At 36.8% G+C, this 24,172-nt stretch overlaps 2 protein-coding genes across 2 annotated transcripts; both read right to left on the minus strand.

Annotated features, from left to right (window-relative positions):
- Nucleotides 1-410: 410 nt before the first annotated feature.
- LOC128559395 (uncharacterized) lies at nt 411-1,570 on the minus strand. The gene has a single exon (XM_053550797.1). It carries the CDS (start codon nt 1,547-1,549, stop codon nt 449-451), a length of 1,101 nt encoding a protein of 366 aa, XP_053406772.1. The 5' UTR covers nt 1,550-1,570; the 3' UTR covers nt 411-448.
- A 558-nt stretch (nt 1,571-2,128) lies between these two features.
- LOC123546442 (uncharacterized) lies at nt 2,129-23,491 on the minus strand. Its single transcript, XM_053552010.1, has 3 exons — nt 23,359-23,491; nt 2,537-3,574; nt 2,129-2,146 (listed from the first exon to the last, which is right to left on the minus strand). The coding sequence occupies exons 1-3, from the start codon at nt 23,422-23,424 to the stop codon at nt 2,129-2,131; spliced, it is 1,122 nt and encodes a 373-aa protein (XP_053407985.1). The 5' UTR covers nt 23,425-23,491.
- Nucleotides 23,492-24,172: the final 681 nt, after the last annotated feature.

Genomic DNA, 24,172 nt, shown 5'->3' on the forward strand with positions numbered 1-24,172 from the left:
TTAAGACCTTATGACCATTAATGGATTTAAGGTAGGACTAACCAGAGCCTTTTGTAAACATTTTGGCAAGGTCAAATCAACCAAGTAGTTTCTGACTAGAAGTGACTATTGTTTATGGAAAGACAAACTGAATGATGGATGGATAAAAAGCGATGTCATAAGCTAACTTTCTTGAAGAATGAAGTAAGCAAGCTAAAAGAATATTCCATACTAAAGAACACTTAAATGTAATTTCCTTATGCCAAAATAAGATTTTGCCAAAATAAAATACAGACATAAAAGCAGTTTATGAGGTATGCATACTTTTGGTTCCTTTACTTTGTCAAAAATACAGTATTTGTGCTAAATGTTGCCATTTCAAATCCACTAGTACATGTTCAAATCAGTAACAAAGGTCACAATTCCACTCTTCAATTCAAAATATGAATCATCATGTAGCAGTACTTCTTCAAGCAATCATCATGTTCATATTTTCTTTGGCTTGCAAGATGCTCTCCCACTCGTTTCTAAAATCTGGGTAGCTAACATAGGTGCATGGAAGTTCTAGCACTGGTCCGCATGTGTGTGCTGTCGGTACCCTGCCTGCTCCATAGCGAACAACAAAGCTTACATCAATTTGGGAAACACACAGCATGTCCGACCCTGTGAGGAAGCGAAGTAATTGTCGCAATTGTTCCTTGTTGCGACCACGCACAAATTTCTGGAGGTACTTGAATGATTCATTTTGTTCTTTTGACATGGGGTTTGCAGAAAATAATGCCAAAACTTTAGGCACTGTGGGCTCAGATTTTGCATACATTGACAGAATCATGTCGACAGATGGAAACTCTTCTCTCCAAATTATTTGCCCAACTCTCTGCAAAGCATCCATAGCATATTTTGGCTCTTGTATCAGGACTCTGTGGCTGATTTGGAGAACCAAACATGAAAGGTTGTCTTTATTTGGAATACAGTGGCAATCAAACCTGTCCAACAATTCTACCAACTCATCTAGGTCAAAACTGACTTCTGACAGTGCATGCCCTAATAAATCCTTTTCAGTTGCAGAAAGGAAAGACAGGAATGAGTTCTTCAATATTTCTGGAGTAACAGCACCTTCGCCATGACATACTGCAACAAAAAATGCTGGGGCAATATTCACTGGAAAATACTTTAAATCCATGTATCCTTTCAAAAGGATTCTACCAACTGCTTCCCATTCAGTGTCTCCTAGTTCATTTGATAATATAGGAATCCTGAAATCCTCTCCATCTGTGTATTTCAAACAAAATGCTTCCCAAAATGCAGCATATGCATCTCTGCTTAGACCTTGGGAATCATGGCCTTTTTCATCCACAAAAATGAATTGAAGAGGCTTGGTCGTAATGACTGGGTCCTTGAAAATGGGAATCAATTCATTCAAGATAACAGCCCGATGAATTCTAATTGTATTCGGCACAACACATGCAGCTGGAAGAGTGTTCAGATCTTGGTCCTCAGATTGCCTAACAAAATCTGGTAAATAGTTTTGTAGAGAGTCATTATCTTCCCCGTAACCTTGCACTATCATTTCACCCGGCTCACTTATGTTTATAGAGTGGTGGAACCTATGCTCGCGGTATTCCTATGCTCGCGGTATTTCGATAAATACGCTCTCTGCAGAAGCACTGATAAAAATATTTCATCATGCTATGTTCAACACCGACCAGTGGTGAAATGCCTTTACAACAAACGTAGCGATAGCCGCGCGTGCCGCTCACGTGACGTATACAGCAGCCGATATATTTTACGCAATCTGTATCCGTCGCACAAAATCTTACACAAATATGTCAAAATCACGCAACTACAATTAGTTTTTAAGAAATCATGCATTAAATTCAGATATTAAGATACATTTAAGAGCAAGATGTGATGAATGTGACGCCTGGCTACACTACGAGTGCCTTTCGAAACATGAAAAGATCGGTGTTGACCTTAGTATTTTGACAAAGTCCAAATGGCTCTTTCTGAGATGTAGGGAGGAGTTAATTTCCAACACACAAAAGAAGTGTAGAAAACATTAGTGAGTTAATCACTGTCGTTGTCTGAATCTTTAATACTTGAACATTCTGTTTTTAAATAACATTATCATACGTTTTTAAGCTTTGTTCTAATAGTGATTCCATCTCTGTAAGGGAAATATACACATAGAGGAACATACTAAATTTTATCCTCATTTCTTTTGTGGTTCACATAATAAATGAGTAATGTTCTAAATATTATATTCGCATATGCTTGTTTGTTCATTTTTAGCCTGCTAATTTTTTTTTCCGCCTTAATTTAATCGATATAACATACCGCCAGCATAGGTTCCCTTCAGGGCGAATTTTCACCTTTTCACGTATGCCGTGTCGATAGCTCACGAGACGACAAAGTCACGTAATGACGCACATCAACAATATGTTTCCATAAAAGGAGGATAACTTAACGTTTTTACATAGGCAAATCGAAATAATAATTTTTTCTTGCTTCTTAAAAAGATTATATATGTACAAAATACCGCGAGCATAGGTTCCACCACTCTAGACTGCACAGAACCATTGCTAAAAGTCTCTCCATGCTCATCTAGGATATGCATGTCATCTGCAGCTTCAACATGTTTATCATTCATTTCATGCAATTCTGTCACCATAGAACCAACCTGTTCGACAGTACTTCTAGTTGTTTCATTTCCTGTAGTTTCAACACATTCATCATTCCTTTCTTCCAATTTTCCCAAAACAGAATCAACCAGTTCGACACTTCTTCTGGTTGTTTCATTTTCTGCAGCTTCAACATGTTTATCATTCTTTCCTTGCAGTTCTGTCACCATAGAATCAACCTGTTCGACACTTCTTCTTGTTGTTTCCTTTTCTGCAGTTTCAACACGTTTATCATTCTTTTCTTGCATTTCTCCCACCAGAGAATCAACCTGGTCGACAGTCCCTGCTCTTGTCTCATTAGTCCCTGCTCTTGTCTCATTATCTGCAGCTTCAGTACCATCACTGGAAAAAAATCCAGGTGAACATGTCACCATGTACAGTCTTACACGTTTAAGTTTTGTACGTTCATACAGCTCTTGAATTTTCAGGTGTGGAGAAAGTCTTGTTTGTGTCTGGTCTGCAATATGAAAATCAAATTCATCCACAGTCCCCTTTTTAGATATGCCATCTGGAAAGAAAAGGTCCTTAGCTACCGGTAACACATCTCCTATCAAACAATCCAACTGTATAGCTACTGTTCTTGTACCGCCTCCAGAAGCAGACCTAACTTGTTTTAAAGACCCATTAAACCCGTACTGGTGTAGCCAGCCAAGTTCGATTTTTCTACTCATTTTTTTCGCGTTCACGTTCCCTCTTTGAGATTCAGACCTTTTCAAATGTTCACTTGAACTGTGTTTCTTTTGTAATTTTGATATAAGTTTTTCCCGTAAGGATCGTCTTTTGTCAGATTCTGTGTTCTGGCTTTTTTGTAGTTCTTGTCTAGCAAATGCTTTAATGGCAATTTGATCTCCAAATCTTGGAAGGTAGTGCTTCAATTCTTCATCAGTCATTAACGTGATCACTGTGGCATCTATCTGAAAGTATAAAGTTTTAAGTATCACTGTAAATCAATGAATCTCACAAGACACAGCTATATAATTCATACTCTTTCCATTGGAAGACTTGGTTTAAAACTGTTTTATTAGTAACGAAACTTCAATGATCTCGTGCCCCTAAGCAAGATCAGACCCTTAACATTACCGAAAACCACTCGGAATACCGAAAGCCACGGTATGTGAAAAGTAATTATATATTATCATTTGTCACTTTTAAATACATATCATGCCAGGTTTAGAAGAAATTCTTTGATTTTTAGTGGCTTATTCAGAATTATTCAGCATTACTGAGAAGGTTATTGGAAAGGGAAGCAACTCTTTTCTTCTGTTTATTGATGGCAAATGTATCCTTTAAATAGAACCAAAGAACTGTATTGTATTTTTATAAGTACATGTAAACATTATTTTTCCAGTGTACATGTAATTCCAATTGCCTGGCTTTAATATTGTCATTTTAGGCATAGTTCTCCTTCTGGGGAAACACTGGTGTTGAGGATGAATGAAAAAGAATAATACAACAGAAAAGTATGATTAGATATTCATATAACTGTTGTTTTGTAAATCTATATAAATTTTCTTAAGTTTATACATTATGAATATGTGTTATTCTAAATTGATCACATATTTTACATATTAATGTATTGAAATCTTTATGGAAGCATGTCCTTATGGATATTACATCATGTAGAGATACATATACAAGTATGTAGATCTATTATTTATTACTTTAGAAATTTAATAAACTTAAACAAGAGCCACGTTACACATGGCCAATCCCCCCGCCGGGGAAACATTAGTTTATTGCCATGTTGTCAGACAGAAATCCCTGAAAAGTTGAGTTATTTTTATTACATAGTGCACTTCCTTCTAATATGCTCTGTGAGTGTATGAAATTTCAGGTGCCCCTAAAGTGACATGTTACACACTTTTTTTTCCACTTAGGTAATGTGAGACTTTTTTTTATTTCGTTTTAACGAAATAACATTTCGTAAAAACGAAATGTAAGTTACTTCGTATAAACGAAATAGTTATTTCGTTTTAACGAAATGATTTCGTTTAAACGAAATAAAAATAGTCTCACAATACCTAAGTGGAAAAAAAGTGTGTAACATGTCACTTTATGGGCACCGTAGTAATTAGAAGGAAATTCTTCAAATACTTTTTAAGATAGTTCCGGATAATAGTTTTGAGTAAATATAATGAAAGGGGAATAACTCAACAAGAGATCCCGGAGGGATCGAGGCGCCCACCATCAAATGAGCTCTTTGATGGATCTTATTTGTTGATAACTTGAGTCCATACATTTATACATTTTGGAAATTAATTAATTTTAAAATTTGATTTTTCATTTAACCTGGTGAGATAGCTCTTTACTGACTGAGCAAAAAACAAAACTGAGTTCAGTGTGACCGTGGAACTAGTGACCTTAATAATGACAAGGGTTTGAACACATAATTAGGTCTATATAAAATTGACCTGGAGCCTATAACTGAGGTCTATATTAACAAACTTTTAAAATTCATTCTAGAATTCGACTTCAGAAATGCAATTGTGACCAGGCCTTAAGAAATTCTGGCCTTGGTCTTGCTTATAACACTCCGTCAATGGTAGTAAACATCTGATTCTCGAGATCGTTTTCTCCCAGTTAATTACTATGGACCTTAATTGTCTATAAGAAAGATCATTCATCATGGGCAGCAAGATTCCTCTGGGATCTCTTGTTTAAACAATCTATGGTGATTAAAATCAAATTTGTGAAAATAAAAATAAAACTTACTTTCCCGACTGTTAGCATTATAAATACACATATTAACGTTATATTTCAGACAGGACTATTGAGCTGGTGCTCATCATAGATTGAAGCACAATACTTTTCGCACTCAATCCCAATAAAAGAGGTTACATCAAACAATCATTAAAACATAATTTTTTTCAATAATCTGATAGGCATAACTTCAAAAAACCAGAATACATGTAATGTTTTAAGTTACAATGTATAAATAGAGAATGATAACAAAAACATTATCGGAAAAGTCGATTAGGTCTTTATTGGTAATTCGGGGTTTACTTCATGGTAAATCAGGGCTTTCTTTATAGTCAATACGATTCAAAAGTAGTACAATATTTTGTCACGGATAATGGTTTCATTACCCGATTCCCCTTTTCTCAATAGTAACATTTAACATGTTATTATTACAAATACCGTGCGAGAGTAGTACAGTAACTTTCCTCTAACCTACACAAGGAAAACCTTAACTTAATGTACCGGTATGGTAACATTTCTACTCTATTCATAGATCTGGGGCAGCTTTCACATAATAACTTAAGTTCCTTGCTTAAGCATGAACTTATGAAAAACTTAAGTAAAAAGTTATGATGCACTTAAGTCCATGCTTAAGCAGTTTCACAAATATTTCTTACACTGTCTTGACTTAAGTTGGACTTAAGTAAAAAGCTTCCACGGGTTACCTTTTTTCAAACTTTCAGTGGTTCAAAATGTGTCACAACAAGTTTCTACACCGATGTACATGTATAGTAGATAAATTCAATTCACTGAGATACAAAACGCTAACTTAGTATAGCAAGAAAGTCCGTGATTCCCATGTTTTATACATTGCTTAACACAAACGACACGTGGATATCCTCATTCCTATTGTCCGTAAGTATTGACCTGGCACTCAATATTTTCGGGCGTTTTCGTTATTTTACGTGATATTCGTTAGTGTCCTGAAAATATCTAGAAACACGTTACCATGGGTTCGAATTCTTTTCTAACCATTTTTGGAAATATGATTCTATGTGTTTGTATTTGAATCTATGATTATATATTTTTTCATGAAACATTGCATTTTGTGTCTCTAACAAAAATTCTTTGAATTGTCCGTTGAATGAATGAATGAATTAATGCTGGTCCGGTCCTGAAGATTTTAGACGACATTTTGTATAACTGTTTTATGTATGTAGATGATCGGTTATCAACATTAGAGTATTTCGTTGATAAATCATGATGATAAGTGTGACAAGTTTCCGTCTTTTACAGATAAATACCGCAAAGAAAAATTGGGGCAGACAGAAGGCTCGAACACTCAACACTGCTCAACCCTGAGTTTACTGGCAAAACGATTTGTCCGCACAGCTATATCTGCACTTGATACATGACGGTATATAATTGGCTTTTCAATAGTTATATCGTTGTTTGGGTTCGGATACCGAAAATTAATTTACGGAAACATACGGAATATTCATGAGTGCCAGGTCAATACTTACGGACAATACTATCCGACCAGAGATACCTGACAGTGACGTCATATTGTGTTTACTTTCGAATGTTTGCCTTATAATATTGTACTGGATTATGATTATATTTCTTTACCTATAGCCTGCATGGATACGTAGCCCAGAGGATAACGGCGTTGCCGTAGTAACCGAAAAATACCAGTTGGCGGTACTTTTTCCCCGCACGATATTTTTTTATTCAGCTATATAGTTATCTTGATTTTCTAGTGCATTACGAATTATGCGAACGGAACGGAATAAATTGTATAGAAAACGTTTATTTCACTCCACATAAAATGGCTAAAATGGATATGAACACGTTTTAACTATATAACAAGCCATTGAAGAATAACATGAAAGCAATATCTATTCTAAAACACAATAGACGGATGGTGAGACAGGCATATATTGCATTAACATTTGGTATACTTCATACTATAATAAATGATTGAGGATTAAAAAACCTAATAAAAACATATAAAAACAAGAGCTGTCCGTAAGACAGCGCGCTCGACATTTCTAAGTGCTTGACTCTGAATTTGAGCTTTGCCAGTAAAAAATATCCAAGTTAAAAAGGAGCATAACTCTGTTAAAATTCAAATTATAGTTATAAGAAAATGTCTCCTGGTGTAGACTTTGATAGTAAATAACTATTTCGAGTTTCAAGTCAAAAGCTTTAATAGTAACAGAGATACTTGAATTTATCAAAAATTTGACCCAAAAAATCTAAGTTAAAAGGGGCAAAATTCCGTCAAAATTCAAATCAGAGTTGTGGGGATTGTTTCTCTGGTGTAAACTATGATGGTAAATAAGTATTTTAAGTTTCAAGTCAAAAGCTTTGATAGTAACAGAGATATTTGACTTTATCAAAAACTTTAACCAAACATTCTAAGTTAAAAAGGGGCATAATTCTGTCAAAATTCAAATCAGAGTTATGGGGATTGTTTCTCCTGGTGTAGACTTTGATAGTAAATAACTATTTTAAGTTTCAAGTTAATAGTTTTGATCGTGACAGAGATATTTGACTTTATCAAAAACTTTAACCAACGGCGACGCCGACGCCGGGGCGAGTGCAATAGCCCTACATTTTCTTCGAAAAGTCGAGCTAACAACATTTTTCTAAATGTAACTGATCTTTCAAACAACATTGTTTGCTACAAAAAATATACATCGTCTACCACTGGTTTCGAACTTACATCGCCTACGTGACAAGTAGCCAACACATCCACTGGAACATATCTTACTTGAGTTTCTCATACGATAGGGACGCATTTCTGTTTATTATAGGTATAATCCGTTTGGGGATATACCGTGGTTATTTATAGTTTGTTGACAATATGACGTCACTGTCAAAAATTGTCGGTGGATTAGTACAGTTCACCGTTTACACCTTGCATTGAAACAGAAACATTTATTCATAAATCCAAATGTTTAATGATTAATCTTTTGTCAATAAAGAATATTCATTTTGTTTCTTTGTTGCTTCTTTGTTCCTTTTTCTTTCTTTCTTCACATCCTTGTGAGTTTCCCTGAGTTTACAATTTTATTTCATAAATGTATTATTTTGGGGCTAAAATGAGCTAAAATGCTGTATTTTGCATGTAGTCAAGAAAGATACCTAAATGAAGATGTGAAAATAAATATTCTTCAGAAATTTAGTGAAATTGGCTTAAGACCGAAAACTGACTTACGAACGAATTTACAAACAAAACTGAATTAAGTTGTTTTGTGAAAGCGGCCCCGGTTCATATTTAACACACAATGTATAAGAAAACATGTATATCCACGGCAACTGATGAAAGGAAATCATTTTTCCGTTTTACATATTTCCACTCTCACTTTTCTTCCACAAAATTACATAATTGACCCTGTTGAACATATTTTCTTTTTAAATAAGACTTCGAACAGAAATAAATAATAGAAGTGAAGGAAAAGATCGTAGTGGAGTTAGTTCATCAGTGACTGAACAGACACTGACTTTAAATTTCAGATCACTATGACCTTGATGTAATGATCTAAATAATGATTTGACAACGGTCATCTTAACACCGTGACCTACATATTTATGCAATTTCCAGATCTGAAGTGGAACAGTAGACAAGTTACTGAACAGACAGTGATTTCAAATTTCAGATCACAGTGACCTTTAACTTTGACCTAAATACAGACAGGGGTCAACTGCACACCATGACCAACAAACCTAAGAAATTTCAAGGTTCTAGGTAAAATAGTTCACCACATATTGAGCAGAAACAAATTTCAAAGAGCAAGTCACTGTGACCTTGACCTTGGACCTAGTGACCTCATTTTCAGTAAGGATTAACAAGGGCACTGGGCGATCATTGTGGCAAAGTTTTATTGAAATCAATCTAGTAGTTTCAGAGGAGATGTGATAACAAGATTTTAATTTAAGTTCAAGGTCACTGTCACCTTGACCTTTGACCTAGTGACATCATCCTCAATTAGGACCAACTTGGGCACTGGGGAATCATTGTGGCCAAGTTTGGTAAAAATCTGACTAGTAGTTTCAGAGGAGATGCGATAACAAGAATTGTTAACAGACGGACGGACTAACTGACGGACGGACCACAGACAAAAAGCAATTTTACAAGCCCTTCTACCAGATGGTGGGCTAAAAATGGACAAAAATACCCAACAGCGTAACATTGCAGAGATTGGCGATTTTGCTTAATTGGGTACGGAATGAGTCAAAACAGACATTTATTGGGTTTTTATAGAGGGATAATTTGAACAAACTTGGTAGAGAACAAGTAAATGATGCTACAATATAAAATATCAAAGCCATAGTCTTTGTGGTTTAGACAAGACGATTTTCAAAGTTTTTCCCTATATAAGGCTATGTAAACCATGTGACCCCCAGGGCGGAGCCATATTTGACCCTAGGGGAATAATTTGAACAATCTTAGTAGAGGACCACTAGTTGATGTCATATACAAGATATCAAAGCCCTAGGCCTTGTGGTTTTGGATAAGAAGATCAGAAACCGTTTTACTATTCCTGACCAATGCGACCTTGACCTTTGACCTAATGACCTCAAAATCAATAGAGGTCATCTGCTGGTCATGGCCAACATAACTATCAATTTTCCTGACATTAGGCCCAAGTGTTCTTGAGTTATTGCCTGGAAACCATTTTACTGTTCCTGGTCACTGTAACCTTGACCTTTGACATACTGACCTCAAAATCAATATGGGGTCATCTGCTGATCATGACCAACCTCCCTATCAACTTTCGTGACCCTAGGCCTAAGCATTCTTGAGTTATTATCCGGAAACCGTTTTACTATTCAGGGTCACTGTGTCCTTGACCTTTAACATACTGACCTCAAAATCAATAGGGGTCATCAACAGGTCATTATCAACCTCCCTATCAACTTTTATAATCCTAGGCCCAAGTGTTCTTGAGTTATCGTCCGGAAACCGTTTTACTATTCAGGGTCACTGTGACCTTGACCTTTGACATACAGACCCCAAAATCTATAGGGGTCATCTGCTGGTGATGATCAACCTCCCTATCAACTTTCATGATACTAGGCCCAAGCGTTCTTGTGTTATCATCCGGAAACGGATTGGTCTACATTCCGACCAACCGACCGACCAACCGACCGACCTACCGACCGATATCTGCAAAACAATATTCCCATCCTTCTTCGAAGGGGGGCATAATACATTTAATATTGTTATAGTCTGGAAGTATAGAGGCCGACACAAATGCAAAATCACTAGATGTTTACAACTACTTTACAGAAATATGTACCCGCGAAAATGTGTTACTTTTACCAATATTGTGTCATTCGCGTAGAAATCAGCAGCAAACTATCATCGAGAATAACTATCAGTATTCAAATTATCTTTCCAATATGAATATTACCGCTGGAGATACCTAAAACTTACACATGAACTGAATAATCTTTTGTGTTGACAATTTGACTGCGGAGATGACAGAATTCTATCGGTAGATTTCATAGCCGTGCAAATAATAAATAAAGGTGCGAGAACTCTAATACATATCTATCCGGATCTCTAGATGGACACCCTCTTGACTGTGTAACTCCCATATCGATTGCTTCTTAATTAATCGTACAGTTTTGAATTGAAAATCAAGGTACGGAACATTTGATTTCGGTGTATTCATCAACTTTAGATGTGTCTGACGTCCGCAGTGACTTCTGACTATCTGATTGGCTGACAGTAATCCGTACTCTCTTGTGATTGGTCACAGACTCTGCATCTTCTAAATAGTCCGCATCCCTTAGAAAGAACGGAATCCCTACGCATTTATCTATATATTTAGCGTTCGAACTCAGTCGGCGGCTTTCTGATTTGTTGGGTTGATCCCATAGGTTAAATTAAAGGCATCATTTCCGCATACCAATACTCCGCAGACATTACAGTTATTATTAATGGAGTTTATATCCGCTGCCTCCGCAGCCAAAAATATTCCCTTGCAACGACTTCCAGGGTCTACACGGAGTTTTGCTATTTATTAAAGTTGATAAAGTTTCAATGTGTATTTCCTGTGGTTATAATTCTGCTCTTATGCAAGGTTATAGACCATTAAAAGTGGTCAGTGGTAATACAGCATCCATGTAAAATATCAGTTGAAAGAGCCATCTCAGTCATATACAATGGTGTTACACAAGGCGCAGTACTAAACCGTTACCTATATAACTGCTGCATATATCATCGTCTGTCAAAGGATCTAGTAGATCTATGCCATTGGTGTTTGTTATAAAATTGGCTTATTAAAAGGTTGCACATCACTAAATTCACAGATCAACTGAAAGTGATTATGCTAAATACGAAGTAATTCCTATCCCTATAAACGTTATAGAGCTAACGTTTCCGTGCCATCCCTGATAATAACTGGAAACGTCGGTTCCGTAACAATTGGTGTCAGAAGTGGGATGATTCTAGTTCTGTCTAGCGTCACGAATTACAGCTTGGAACAGTGAATGTTATAATTCACCTGGAATATTTACCGTGTGTCGTGTTGAGTAGTGTCATCTTTATGCGGAATAAGAAATAGGTTATAAATAGGTCACAGAAAAAAGCCCCCTGCTGTGCTGGTTAAATAGACACGACTTTTGACATTCATTTAGAATTTCAATTTAATAAAATAAATATTGAAGATCTTTTAGAGTCATCATGGCTAATTCGGATTCGGAAGTTGAATTCAATATAGGTCAAGGGGATGGAAGAGATGTGGAAGGATCCCCACATAGGCGCATATGTAATCCTGCAAATAACGAGGATGGAGAAAGAATTCCAGATCGACGACACTGTTGTCGTAGCAACAGATCGTCGATAAGCATTAAGCCTGATAAATTTGATGGTGAAGATGACTGGGAGCAATATATTTCCCACTTTGAAGATTGTGCCGAATTGGGACAATGGACAGAAAAGGAGATGCTGCTGACCCTTGCGGCATGCCTTAATAGACAAGCACGTGCCTTTTACACGAGTCTTGCACAACGTGAAAAACGCACATATGGAGATCTTACCTTTGCACTTGAGCAGAGGTTTGGCAGTGCAAGACATCAGTCTCGGTGGGTAACAAAATTCCAAACTCTTCTTAAGTTGATGGGCGAATAGGTAGCAGCTTTTGGAGACGACCTCCGTCTATTAGCCAGAAAAGCTTATGGTAATCTTGAGCCGGAAGCTCAAGAAATGTTAGCCTTGCAGCAATTCAGTAAGGCGTTGTCAGTGGAAATGAAATGCCGAGTAATGGATCGGGATTGTAAGACCATTACAGAAGCAGTAGAGGTTGTTGAACGCTATCAGGATCTGCTCGGTGAATCAAACCAAGAGAGAAGATGAAATATAGTAAGGCAAGTTGGAAATACAAGTGATGATAGAGTAGTTAAAATGCAAGATGATTACAAAGAGAGAAGAGTTAGCTGGAGAGATAAGGATACAAGACAAAATGACGGCATATATAGAACTTTGAAATCTATTCAAATAAGGCTAGATAGAATCGAGAGAGGGTCACAGGCTAGAAATAGAGACACCCCTAGGAGATGTTACAATTGTCAGTCACTTGATCACATCTCATGGAGCTGCCCAGACAGACACACTCAGAGCAATGGTCAAAGGTCATCCGTCAGCAGAAGCAATGTTTCAGGAAACGACGCAACGTCCTCTCTGTAGGTCGGGGGAGGGCAAGTCAGGAATGCACAAGACCTACCGAAATTCAAAACTGTAGATAATAACAAGAATATCAAAGCCAATGACGTTAAACAAGACACTGTATCTGTACAAAATCAAATTGAAATCGAATGTAATAACGATAACACTCAAAATCAGAGAACTCCTAGGATTGGTAAGCTTGGAAATAACAGTTCAAAATTTGATAACGAACTATTTGTTAATGGGAAAATAGATCAGACACCAGTAGATTTTCTTGTCGATACTGGATCAACTGTTACACTGATCTCAAAATCTAAATTTGACCAATTAAATCGTCAGCACTTACCTGCTAGCAGCACTAACATTCAAAGTTTTGATGGGACAAAAATCAACGTACATGGGCGTGATACTTTTGTTATTACCATAGGAGATGCTGAAGTGAAACACAACGTCATTGACTGTGATATGGCTATGGAAGGGATAATCGGGCAAGATTTCGTCATGAAACATGTTAAAAGCTGGGACATGGACAATCTTAAATTAAAATTTAGGTCTGGGGAGAACGTTCAATGTGTAACACAGAGTGAAGCTGAGCGTGTGTGTAGAATAATTGTTACTGAAACTCTAGAAATACCACCTAACTCATATGGATATGTCAAAGTGACAACTCCCAATTCAGAACACTCAGCTAAAACAGGTTATGTTGAAAACTGTGAATATGGTATTGAAGACAAAGATTCTGTTAGTTTGATTGAAGGTGTTGTAGATCCACACAGGACAGAACTTGGTGTAGGTGTTGTAAATAATGGTGACACCATTACTGTATTACATCCTGGATTAGGACTAGGGTTTTGCAAATCATCATATGAGGAATATGAAAATGAAGTTGCAGGTTAGAGACCACCAATTGTTTTCCCATAGACTTACATTGTAACATTATGGCGTCTACGGCCTTCCATACATCGAAACATGTATATCTAATTACAAGTTTCTCAAGAACTATCTTAGTTCTACCAAAATATCGGACGAAAAACATATGAATAGTGATACTTTATTTGAGTAATTTTCGTGTGAATGAGATGACCCCCTGTTTACATCATTGACATGGCGGGAGAAATTCGTTTGATAAAACTTTTTTCAATACACATAAAATGTAGCAAATTTTGTCAAAATGTATAATAAAATACTGTAGATGCAGTGGAAAAATATCAATTTTGAAAAAATAATCACTTCCTGGGTTTGTTTACATGACTGACCAATCAGAACGCACAGACGTTACCTTATTCCCAGGTATACACTTACCTCATTCCCAGTAAGTTCCCTGTACTTTTTTGAATTGGTGGTCTCTGACCTATAGATGAATGTTTCGTATCAAGTTTTCCAATTTTACAGTGATATTGTGAAACATGATCCAATACCAAATGTCTTACAAAGTTTCATCAAGAAATGTTCAGTTTCAAGAAAGATATGGACAGTTTACTGAGGTCACCCCCTGTCGATTTATTTGTCCAGACTCAGACCGTGTCGTCGTCAGATTGCATTTTTTTCGTGAAAATTTCAGCTATCTGCATCTGATTTGACTTGGAAGTTGAAATACGATTCATTCCGTAAAAAATAGAAATAAGGTCTAATAATTTGGATCATTCTCTTACATTACAGAGATAAAAATGATCCTTTTTGGCCCAAAAGCTCAGATAAAAATGGGCACACCTGTTAAAAAAAAGAGGCCACAATTTAAAAAAAGATCAAATTTCACGCTTATTTTTGCACGAAAACGTATTTCTACATCATTTACGACAGATTTGTGGCCATTTACATTACCTGTGATGGCTTCCGACGAAAGTCATGTTTTAGCTCTATTATAGGTTAGAGACCACCAATTGTTTTCCCATAGACTTACATTGTAACATTATGGCGTCTACGGACTTCCATACATCGAAACATGTATATCTAATTACAAGTTTCTCAAGAACTATCTTAGTTCTACCAAAATATCGGACGAAAAACATATGAATAGTGATACTTTATTTGAGTAATTTTCGTGTGAATGAGATGACCCCCTGTTTACATCATTGACATGGCGGGAGAAATTCGTTTGATAAAACTTTTTTTCAATACACATAAAATGTAGCAAATTTTGTCAAAATGTATAATAAAATACTGTAGATGCAGTGGAAAAATATCAATTTTGAAAAAATAATCACTTCCTGGGTTTGTTTACATGACTGACCAATCAGAACGCACAGACGTTACCTTATTCCCAGGTATACACTTACCTCATTCCCAGTAAGTTCCCTGTACTTTTTTGAATTGGTGGTCTCTGACCTGCAGGCTGTGCAAATATTACAGAAGATAATATAAGTGATCAAGAAAGTCAATCTGTTCCTGAATACTTGAAAGAGTTGTTCGAAAAATATAAAAGTATCTTCGTTACATCAAGTGATGAGTTGGGATGCACAGATAAGGTCAAACATAAGATTTATACTGGATCTGCTCAGTCTATTAAACAGGCTCCGAGGCGACAACCTCTTGGAAAACGTGTAAATGAAAAGGAGGAAGTTCAGCGTATGCTGGAAAAGGGGATAATTGAACCATCGAGCAGTGAGTGGTCTTCTCCTGTCGTCCTTATAACCAAGAAAGATGGCTAAACTAGATTTTGCGTGGACTATTGAAGGCTTAATTCTGTAACCAAAGTATATCATATAGCATATCCCATCCCACGCGTTGATGACTGCCTCGAGGCTCTTGCAGGCAACAAGTGGTTTAGTAGCATGGACTTATGTTCAGGCTTCTGGCAAGTCCAGATGGACGAAAACGACAAACAGCAGACCGCGTTTTCTACATCATCAAATGGCCTTTATCACTTCAAGGTCATGCCTTTTGGTCTCGTCAATAGCCCTGCCACGTTTCAGAGACTAATGGAAAACGTTTTACGGGGAATACAATGGGTAGAATCACTCTCGTATATGGATGACATTATAACCTCAGGAAGGTCAGTGCAAGACTTGACACTCACAAGACTTGAAAACGTCTTCAAGTGCCTTCAAGAAGCTAACCTCAAGTTGAAGGCTTCCAAGTGTGTCTTCTTTCAAAAGTCAATTACTTTCCTTGGTCACGTAGTCTCCGAAGATGGTATTAGCACTGATGATAGTAAAATAGAGGCAGTCAGAAATTGGTCCATACCAGTTAATGCTAAGCAAGTAAGAAGCTTTCTTGGTTTAGCAGGCTACTATAGAAAATTTGTGAAAGGGTATGCTGAAATTGCGAGACCATTGCATAGATTATGCGAGAAGAAACCGAAATTCCTATGGACAGAGGACTGTAAAAATTCTTTTGAATACTTGAAAGAGGCACTAACTACTGCACCAGTACTCTCTTATCCAGAACCAGAATGTCAATTCATCTTGGACACAGATTCCTCTGATAATTCAACAGGTGCTATCTTGTCTCAAGTTATGGATGATAAATAGCATGTAATAGCATATATGTCCAAGACAATGAACAAATACGAGCAGCAGTACTGCATCACACGAAAAGAACTTCTTGCAGTTGTTCGAGCACTTAAGCAATTTCATCATTACCTGTATGGCCGTGACATACTCCTACGGACCGATAACTCTGCAGTTAGCTGGATGCATACTTTGAAATCACCAACTGGTCAAACAGCGCGTTGGATCCAAGAGTTAGAAACTTACAACCTGACTGTTGTGCATCGACCTGGCAGACAACACAGCAATGCCGATGCATTTTCGAGGGTACCATGTACATCTTGTAAAAGACAGCAGGAAATCAATATGACCAATGAAGTTGCTCACGAAATCACCTCACCTGAATCCAATTGCGAAAAGCTAAACGATAAGAATAATCCCCCTGAAGAAGATGATGAATTGGCACGTGCTACCACAAGAAGTGAGAACGACAAAGCCGTGGCTAGTGAAATCAGACCTCATCAAATGCTTTTAGATGGATGGAGTCCAACTGATATTCGAGCTGAACAGGCTGCCGATGCAGATATATCAAAAGTTTTTGCAGCCAAAATTTCTAGCAGTGCCCGCCCACAGTGGTCTGAAGTTTCAAGTGGTACATCAGTAGCTAAAACGCTTTGGCGTCAATGCGACAGATTAGAAATCAAAGGTGGCATGCTCTATCGTAAACTTGTCAATAATGACGGTTCTATAACATGGCAGTTAGTTGTGCCAAAACGTAGGCAAGACGAGGTAATGCATTATAGTCATGATATTCCGTCAGCCGCGCATTTAGGCTCTGACAAGACCATAAACAAGGTCAGGCAAAGTTGTTACTGGCCTGGTGTAACAGAGAGTGTTAAAAACATTTGTCAGCTATGTGACACATGTACAGCCCATAAATTATCCAAAGAAAAGAATAAAGCCCTATTGGGACAATATATAGTGGGTGAACCAATGGAACGTGTTGTAATGGATATTCTTGGTCCCTTCCCCAAACAAATAACGGTAACAGGTTTATATTAGTGATCTCAGACTGGTTCACTAAACGGGTAAAATGTGTACCAATTTCAAATCAGGAAGCAGCTACCGTGGCCGAAGCATTCGTTAACAATTTTGTGGTCCGTTTTGGTGTACCTTTACAAGTATACACTGACCAAGGCAGTAACTTCGAATCCCAGTTATTCGCAAAAATGTGTGATTATCTCAATATTGAAAAGTCCCGAACAACAAGCTTACACCCACAAGCCAATGGACTATTATAAATAGAAAGTCATTTCCATGCTATCCGCATACTGTGCATCCGATCAAACCAACTGGGACAAATACTTGCAGTTAGTCATGATGGCCTACCGCAGTTCAAGCCATAACTCTACTCAAGTCTCACCAAATAAAATGGTATATGGGCGCGAGATTGTGTTACCCTTAAGCGCCATGATTGGCATCCCAGTAAATGATGAACATCAGTCTCAGTCCCATGGTGAGTATGTTGATGAGTTAAAACATAAATTGGTCACCATACATGACTTTGCTAGGAAGAATATTCGAACTGTCGCGAATTACCAAAAACGTCACTATGACATTAATGCAAAACAACGACATAACTACAAGGGTCAGTTTGTTTGGCTACATGACCCCACTCGAAAGAAGGTGTTTGTACAAAACTTGTCAATAAATGGAAAGGTCCGTATATAGTTACAGAAGTCATAGATGACCTAGTGTGTCTAGTCAAAAGATCAAAGAAACACAAGGCAAAGGCATATCATATAGACAGATTGTGGCCATACTCAGATGTTAATGTTCTCGCTTGGTTGAAGCGACAACTTCAGAAAATTAAAAGTGCTCAGTAATCACAACAAAATTAACAACTCCCGTAAAAGACTGATAAGGGAATAAATACATAAATAAATAAATAAATAAATAACAGTGATAACAATAAACAACAGCAGTGAATAAATATATAACAATAAACAACAGTGACAGTAACAAAAAGTATAATTATGTGTGTAAATATAAAATGATTAACGTTAAAAAAGACGTGTAACAATTAATGAATAATATCAATAATTGCGCTGCAATCAAAAAGTAGATAGATTCAACTTTGTAGACATAAATGTTTCATATCCAGTGGTTTCGTGTAAAATATGCATAAACAAAATTAAAAGTTGAATAGACCGGCTACGCAATAACACAAATATATATTTTAACTACGCAAAGGAGATATTCGTCAGTATTGCCTCGAAAGAATCTGAAATTTCGGAAATGTGAAATGTATCGGATTGTTATGAGACCAGTATTAGCTTTCCACTAAAAGCTCTTCTCTAATTTATTTGCAGACTTGAGACAATGCGAAAGTGTCAACACTGCGGGATGGAGTTCACATCTAAGAAAAGTTTTGTCAACCACGTGTCTTCTAAGGTACACAGAAAACAATCCGTTTATTGCCCGTGGTGTCCTTCTAAAACTATATTTACCAGAGTTGTAGACTTGAAAGCACACTGTATGAGCAGGCACTTTATAGAATTTAATAACCAGTCAAAGAATTTTACCGGAGGAAACAACTGCTTTTACTTCGCACTATACCCATGTGACTATGTGGAAATATTCAAACCGGAACCATGGGAGAACAGTATGGCAATTGAGGCTAGAAGGCTAATGTTTAATATGACTGAAAGAGTAGGAATGAGTCTCCAAGAAAGAGACAAGATAAGAGAAGGCTGGAGAGAAGGGAAGAAAACAAGTGAAGAGAAAGAGGAGAAAGAAAGACAAATGAGGAAAAGGCGGCTATCAGAAAAGCCGATAGATGCACAGCACATTTATAATGAAAATTTTACAGCAAGTCCCCTGAATATAATAGAAAATGAAAGTAGCAAAGTGCACATTAAACACAAACAAGAGCAAAGTGAACATAGTACGACATCGAACAGTGACAAACAAGAACGTATAAACAACGAGAATGTGGTAAAGGACCACAGACAAAATGACAATAAACAACATGGAACAAACAAAGACAGTGGCAAACATAAGAAACGTGAAACAGATAAACGCAGTACAAACGACACTGAAAACAAAGACACTGAAAGAAAAGACAAACAGGAAAACAGACACAAGAAACGTGAAACAGACCAACATGGTACAAAAGACACTGAACATACAGACACTGAAAGAAAAGACAAACCAGAAAACAAACATAAAAAACGTGAAACAGATAAACTTGGTATAAGAGACACTGAACACAGAGACGCTGACAAGGAAGACAAACATAAGAAACAAAACACGAATAGAATTAGTGAAACACAGAAAGTTGATTCTGAAATGGCTGATGAAGAAACAGATTTAGAGGACGAAGGGTTTACAGAACGGACAATAATTACATTAGAGACTGGAAAAGATGGAGTTAGAAGATTGATTACAATGATAGAGAAGGAAAAGATTGAAAGTGAAAGTAAGGTAGTCGAAGATAAACAGGTGAAAAGGGGTGATGACAAAATAATAGGTAATGATGTTGACGTTGCAAAGGAAGATGAAGGAGAAGTAGAAAACATGTGTATAGAACTGGGAGTGAAGGTAGCCAATGATGAAAATAACAATACCATAAAAATTTCAGAAAGAGGTGATGCGGAAGATCATAAGGCTGAGCTAGAAGGAAATAAATGAGATACAGAAATAGAAAAAGTTAAGAATAAGAGAGTATGTGATAATGATGATGATGAGGAGGATAATGATGGTGATGACGATGAGGAGGGTGATGACGTGGTGGAAATGGAAGTTACTGAAATGGACATCGCAAGTGTTTGGAAGAAATGGGACATGGAGAGACCGAAGGAGAATGCAGAGAGACAGGTTGGGTCGAGTAAGAGGGAGGAGTGTAAAGTAAAGGTCGTACAGAAAAATGGACAATGGAGAAGAATTATTCAGATACCAAAGAGGACTGAAACAGAGAGTGCAGTTAAGAATTTGATAGAGAAAGAATTTAGTGTTAGTGATGTTGTAAATGAGAAAATAGAGACATCAGAAAATGGTGAAGTCGCGAAGGAGATAGGTGATCACAAAGTGGTAAACATTGAGACACAGACCTTTGCTAAAAGAGCAATTGATATTTTAATGAAAGGGGCCATGCCTCTTTGTCCACCAGGAAGAAGGGATTGGTCCACAGTCACGATTCCGGTTATTATTCCAGTAGGTGAAACTTCTTTTTCATGGCCTCCGTTAGGATGGCAGAACTTGTCGGCCGATAGAAAATTGTTTGAGTGGGAAGTTGGTTCCTATAGAATTGAAACCTTGATAAATGGTTACGTACCAGGGAACGTAAGCCGACGATATCTTTTAGATAAATACATGTTTCTGGCCCTTCCTGGATCTTTGGCACCCAAGATAGAAGAAAGTGAAACCTCCTGTAATGCCAGCAGAGCTTTTAATTACAAAATGCTCAAAGAAATAGCTAAGGGAGTGAGGCAGCCAACGAGGGCAGAAGAAGACCATATAATCTCATTAGAATTTCTTTCAAATTCAAAAATAGGACGACCAGTTGATCTAACATCATTGAGCGTGCCATTGAGGTTGGGGGAAGACACAACAAAGCAAACTTAATGAGTACTATAAGTTGGATCATAAGTATGAACTGGGCAATAGGAGTTATTTAATATAGTGAGAATTTAGTGATCCCAGTTGACAAATGGTAATTTGAAGTTATTTACAGAACTAAGACAGTAAAGTATATTGAAAACAATAGTACAAAGTTTTATCTAACATGTCTCATATTGCAAACTTTAATGAGTTTCAAGTGTTTCAAAACGTGATATGTATCATGTACGATATGAACGGACGTGTTAATGTAAAGAAGAAGTGAAATATGATGATTTAGATTTAAAGTGATTCCGTTTAACCATTAGAATATATCTCAATTCAGGAACAGAACGTAAAAGTAAATTCTTTGAAAATTCCTAATTGGTGGTGATTTCAATATTTGTTACCGAAGATAATATTGAAGTGATGAACAGATCTATGAAGGTGTTGATTATCTGCATTGACAAGATATAACTTAATTGCTGTTGTTTTTTTTTTTTTTTTTTTGTTTTTTTTTTCTTGTTCTAAAGTTATATGTTTCAAGTATTATCTATGAGTATCTGAAGTAATGAACTGAGGTATGACAGTTGAGGTACAATGACTTTAACTGATAGGTGGTGATTTTCATGTGGTGAAGGTACTTTGAAGTTATGACCAGAACTGTGACAGTAAACTGTATTTAGCGGAATTACATAAATTTTGTTGTTCATGTTCTTGTTGTAATCTCATTTGTTTTAGATAATGTTTTATTATATTCTCTTGTGTAGGACTTGAATTCTAGAAAGTAAAGCCCTTGGTAGTAACTGATAAATGTTGACAAAGTTAAATGTCCTTATCCAGGAGGATAAGTTAAAACAAAGGAGGGGGAATTGTTATAGTCTGGAAGTATAGAGGCCGACACAAATGCAAAATCACTAGATGTTTACAACTACTTTACAGAAATATGTACCCGCGAAAATGTGTTACTTTTACCAATATTGTGTCATTCGCGTAGAAATCAGCAGAAAACTATTATCGAGAATAACTATCAGGATTCAAAGTATCTTTCCAATATGAATATTACCGCTGGAGATACCTAAAACTTACACATGAACTGAATAATCTTTTGTGTTGACAATTTGACAACGGAGATGACAGAATTCTATCGGTAGATTTCATAGCCGTGCAAATAATAAATAAAGGTGCGAGAACTCTAATACATATCTATCCGGATCTCTAGATGGACACCCTCTTGACTGTGTAACTCCCATATCGATTGCTTCTTAATTAATCGTATAGTTTTGAATTGAAAATCAAGGTACGGAACATTTGATTTCGGTATATTCATCAACTTTAGATGTGTGTGACGTCCGCAGTGACTTCTGAGTATCTGATTGGCTGACAGTAATCCGTACTCTCTTGTGATTGGTCACAGACTCTGCATCTTCTAAATAGTCCGCATCCCTTAGAAAGAACGAAATCCCTACGCATTTATCTATATATTTAGCGTTCGAACTCAGTCGGCGGCTTTCTGATTTGTTGGGTTGATCCCATAGGTTAAATTAAAGGCATCATTTCCGCATACCAATACTCCGCAGACATTACAGTTATTATTAATGGAGTTGATATCCGTTGCCTCCGCAGCCAAAAATATTCCATAGCAACGACTTCCAGAGTCTACACGGAGTTTTGCTATTTATTAAAGTTGATAAAGTTTCAATGTGTATTTCCTTTGGTTATAATTCTGCTCTTATGCAAGGTTATAGACCATTAAAAGTGGTCAGTGGTAATACAGCATCCATGTAAAATATCAGTTGAAAGAGCCATCTCAGTCATATACAATGGTGTTACACTAGGCGCAGTGCTAAACCGTTACCTATATAACTGTTGCATATATCATCGTCTGTCAAAGGATCTAGTAGATCTATGCCATTGGTGTTTATTATAAAATTGGTTTATTAAAAGGTTGCACACCACTAAATTCACAGATCAACTGAAAGTGATTATGCTAAATACGAAGTAATTCCTATCCCTATAAACGATATAGAGCTAACGTTTCCGTGACATCCCTGATAATAACTGGAGACGTCGGTTCCGTAACAATATATTGTAACAAGGAATCGCTAAAACCGAAGGATGCTCCCCAATGCATGTGCTTGTCCAAATATTGGAAATAATGATTTATAAGAAACAAAAGAGTATTGAAATAAGTATTAACCACTAAAATGACCAGACACCATTATCATATTTACCAGCAAAACAACTAATATCAGAATCTATAAATGTATTCATAAAAACTTCTTTTAAAGTGGTCTTAAGAAACACTCACACCATCACACTGGAACTTTTCTATCACAGACTCTTGTAGGCCTCTTTCTCTCAGAAATTCTTCCATAATGTATGTGATTTTTTTCTGCAGCAAGAAAGTTGTTCAGGATAACCTCTGAAAATGCAACAGATAAAATTGTTAGTCAACTAGTCCTGTCAACATGTTTCCAGCCTACCGGAAAAGTGCTATGCAAAAACAACCTAAATATTCCTCTGTTACTAAGCCAGCAGACTGAAAGGCCTTGTTAGACTCAGAGCCACATAGAAAAATTTACAAGTTGATTCCAAGTGGATTCTTAAGGCACTAAAACAGTGTTAATATTATTCAGTTCTGACCTTTTGGTGCATTTTCACACTAACCTATACCCTCCCTATTTTTGGCAATATCATGAAAAAAGTACCATTGACAATACATTACATATACTTCATAACACAGATTTATAAATTTCACAGGAAATACATGAGTGACAAAGATATGGACCGGACACGCCCATCAATGCACTATCATGAAATATGACATTTAACATCTAAGTGTGGCCTTGACCTTTGAGCTACAGACCTGGGTCTTGGGCGCGCCACGTCGTCTTACTGTGGTACACATTCATGTCCAATAATTTAAAAATCCATGCATGAATGACAAAGATATGGACCGGACACGCCCATCAATGCACTATCGTGAAATATGACCTTTAACGTCTAAGAAATTAAGTGTGACCTTGACCTCTGAGCTACAGACCTGGGTCTTGCGTGCGACACGTCGTCTTACTGTGCTACACATTTATACGTAGTTATTTGAAAATCCATCCATGGATGAC

Source organism: Mercenaria mercenaria, chromosome 9, assembly GCF_021730395.1.
Source record: "Mercenaria mercenaria strain notata chromosome 9, MADL_Memer_1, whole genome shotgun sequence".
In the NCBI taxonomy this organism is placed as follows: domain Eukaryota; kingdom Metazoa; phylum Mollusca; class Bivalvia; order Venerida; family Veneridae; genus Mercenaria; species Mercenaria mercenaria.